Source organism: Brassica napus, chromosome A8 (assembly GCF_020379485.1).
Source record: "Brassica napus cultivar Da-Ae chromosome A8, Da-Ae, whole genome shotgun sequence".
NCBI classification, from domain to species: domain Eukaryota; kingdom Viridiplantae; phylum Streptophyta; class Magnoliopsida; order Brassicales; family Brassicaceae; genus Brassica; species Brassica napus.
In genome coordinates, this window is record NC_063441.1 from 6,585,313 (window position 1) to 6,588,469 (window position 3,157).

At 39.3% G+C, this 3,157-nt stretch overlaps 1 protein-coding gene across 1 annotated transcript; it reads left to right on the forward strand.

Annotated features, from left to right (window-relative positions):
- The first annotated feature begins 306 nt into the window (after positions 1-306).
- Positions 307-2,883, forward strand: BNAA08G29770D. Its single transcript, XM_013800611.3, has 11 exons — positions 307-645; positions 706-797; positions 874-1,067; positions 1,216-1,255; positions 1,486-1,567; positions 1,638-1,715; positions 1,822-1,947; positions 2,093-2,214; positions 2,305-2,344; positions 2,461-2,535; positions 2,614-2,883. Exons 1-11 carry the CDS (start codon positions 404-406, stop codon positions 2,756-2,758), a joined length of 1,236 nt encoding a protein of 411 aa, XP_013656065.1. The 5' UTR covers positions 307-403; the 3' UTR covers positions 2,759-2,883.
- Positions 2,884-3,157: the final 274 nt, after the last annotated feature.

The following is a 3,157-nucleotide window of genomic DNA, read 5'->3' on the forward strand; positions in this document are numbered from 1 at the left end:
AACGTTGTCGTCACTTCCGTTAAATATAGTTAACATTATCTAAAATAATGTGTAAAATCTGCGAATTTCAAAAATTTGTGTATTTAATAGGTAACGAAAATTAGTTCGTATATTAAACGGGGATCCAAAATAGTTTTTTTTTATTTTATTAGCAAATAAAAATTAGTTTGGGTATTTTAAAGAAAATTAGTGTTTGTTGTATTTTATACTAGGGTTATAAATGTCTTTTTAAACATCTTGAGCGAGTATTGAGAAGAATCCAAGAAAAAAAAAAAGAGAATATAAATCCGGTCTCGGGGTTCCTCTTCTCCCAGACTCATTACTTCTCTCTCTCTCTCTCTAGCTAGCTTCCACGGATCCAAAAGGAGCTACAATTCAACTCCAATGTCGCGTCTGTGAAACAATGGGGGCTAGCTCCGCAGTCTCTCTTGTTCGATTTGGCGTTGGCACAAGTAATCATGAATTGCGCCTGAAAAAGTGGACGAGGAGGCTGCTATGGTTTGATACTCGGAAACGATTTAGCTGCTGCGCAGATATGCTAGCACCGATCGGCCAGTCGGAGGAACGGCGTTTCGAGCAGAAGACCAGCGCACATGGAGCCGGAATCAAACCTTCTTCCTCCGCAATGCCATTTGCATCTCCCAAGTAAGTTTCTTTTTTTTTTCCCCAAAAGAAATGGGCTTGAATTGTTGGGGTTTGTGGCAGGTCTCGGTTTGTGTCCAAGCAGGAAAAGTTCTACCCTCGTTGCACTCCAAGGCTTACTGGCCCTCAGTCCCGTGATACTCCGCCTAAAAGAGGTGACTTAACTTCTCTGTCCTTGTGCGTTCCCCTGTCATGTTGCTTGTTTTCACCTTGTCAGTGCCATAACTGTAGACACTGGGATTGCTAATGAAAAGGATTGGGGCATCGATTTGTTGAATGAGAATGTGAATGAATCTGGGATTAATGAAGATGGCAGTACTTGGTTCAGAGAAAGCGGACAGGACCTCGGAGAAAATGGGTACAGATGTAGGTGGACTAGGATGGGCGGTCGATCTCATGATGCTTCTTCTGAGTGGACTGAAACGGTACAACATGTTTTTTCTATATTTCAATTTGACAAGCTCCCTTGTTTTTTTTTTTTGGTGAGAAAACCTTATGAGGTTATCTTCGTTACCCCATCAAGTATCACCCCAGGTGGACGCTTTTAATTAGATTTCTTGGTATTCATGACAGTGGTGGGAGAAAAGTGACTGGACCGGATACAAAGAATTAGGTTTTTTTCCCTATCCTACACTCCTTGTTATTGTTCATTTCTTGGAAAAAAACATCAGATATGACTTGATATGTGGTAGAAACTTGGAAGCATTTCTTCAGAGTTGGTCGAATTGGGATGCTAAAATGGTGTTGTTTTTTCATTGAAATTGTTAAAATCTCACTTAGTCTAGTTCGTTTTTTGTCTTATTATTTACTGGTGTGTCAATTCTATGAGTGAACTTCTTGCAGGCGTGGAGAAATCTGGTAAAAATGCTGAGGGTGACTCTTGGTGGGAAACTTGGCAAGAAGTCCTTCATCAAGATGAGTGGAGGTCTATATTCTATCATTCCATTTGCTAAAAAATCTAAATTGTTAGATTCTTACACTTTATTGAACTTCAGTAATCTAGCGAGGATTGAAAGGAGTGCACAAAAACAAGCTAAATCAGGAACTGAAAATGCTGGTTGGTACGAGAAATGGTAGGTCAATAACATCACTAATTGTAAATATATTACCTTGCAGTGTCTACTTTTCTTTTGATATAAGAGAGAAGCTGGACTAAAACTATCATTCAATGAAAACCAGGTGGGAGAAGTACGACGCTAAAGGATGGACAGAGAAAGGAGCACATAAGTATGGTAGACTAAATGAGCAGTCATGGTGGGAAAAGTGGGGGGAACATTATGATGGAAGAGGATCTGTTCTCAAATGGTTTTCTCTAACTTCTTTATTTTATTTTGCTAGTCTTAAACTTTTGGCATTAAGACGTATTCGCAAGAAGCATCCTACTGACCCAGTTGGAACACTAATCTTTTGTTTAATAGTTTTTATATTTTGTTATCGGTGAACTATTCAGGACAGATAAGTGGGCTGAGACAGAGCTGGGGACAAAGTGGGGAGACAAGTGGGAAGAGAAATTTTTCAGTGGGATAGGTTCGCGGCAGGGGGAGACTTGGCATGTTTCACCTAATAGCGACCGTCAGTTTCTTCTTGTTCTTCTTACTTAAATTCTCTTATTTAGCTATGTTTGTAATCCTGCCTAAATCAGATTTTCTCCCACATCTCTAGGTTGGTCAAGGACGTGGGGAGAGGAACACTTTGGAAACGGGTAAGGAGTTTTCATTACTAAGCCCTCAATTGTTGATTATTTTTTAAATGAATCAACAACATACACAAAATGGCATTTGAAACAGTCGAGGTCTAATATAAGGTCATTGATCGCAGAAAGGTTCACAAGTATGGAAAAAGTACGACAGGAGAAAGCTGGGACATAGTGGTGGACGAAGAAACATACTACGAGTAAGAGAGAATAATTTACACTGTAAGAAATTTTTGTGATTTGTGTGAGGTTTATTAATGGATCATGTTTGTGTGAAGGGCCGAGCCGCACTATGGTTGGGCAGATGTGGTGGGTGATTCAACACAGTTGCTCTCGATTCAACCCAGAGAGAGGCCACCGGGTGTCTACCCAAACCTCGAGTTTGGGCCATCTCCGCCTCCTGAGCCCGATCAACCGCAATGACATCCTTTCTCTTTGTTTAGCTTATTATTAGCATAATAATAGCCTTTTTTGCCTATCATTTTTCGATAATTTTTGAACGTTGTGAATTATCGGTTTATGTAATATAATTCTAATCCATTTGATCTCGCCTCCGTACTTCGGAATTTCTTGCTCAAGTATTTAATTAGTATTGGTCGTCAGACAAACCCTTCAATTTCTATCTATGAAATACATGTTTGCTAGATCAACTGATCATAAATTTCTCTATAGCCTATAGGTGTTATCCTTCAAGTTCAACTTCGCTAAACTTCACAAAACAAATAGGCTAATTGGTGGTGTAACGACCCGGTCTCAAAGTTGGTTTATTTTTATTTCATTTCATTGAAATAAACCAGTTTGATAATTTATTTTAGGCATCGG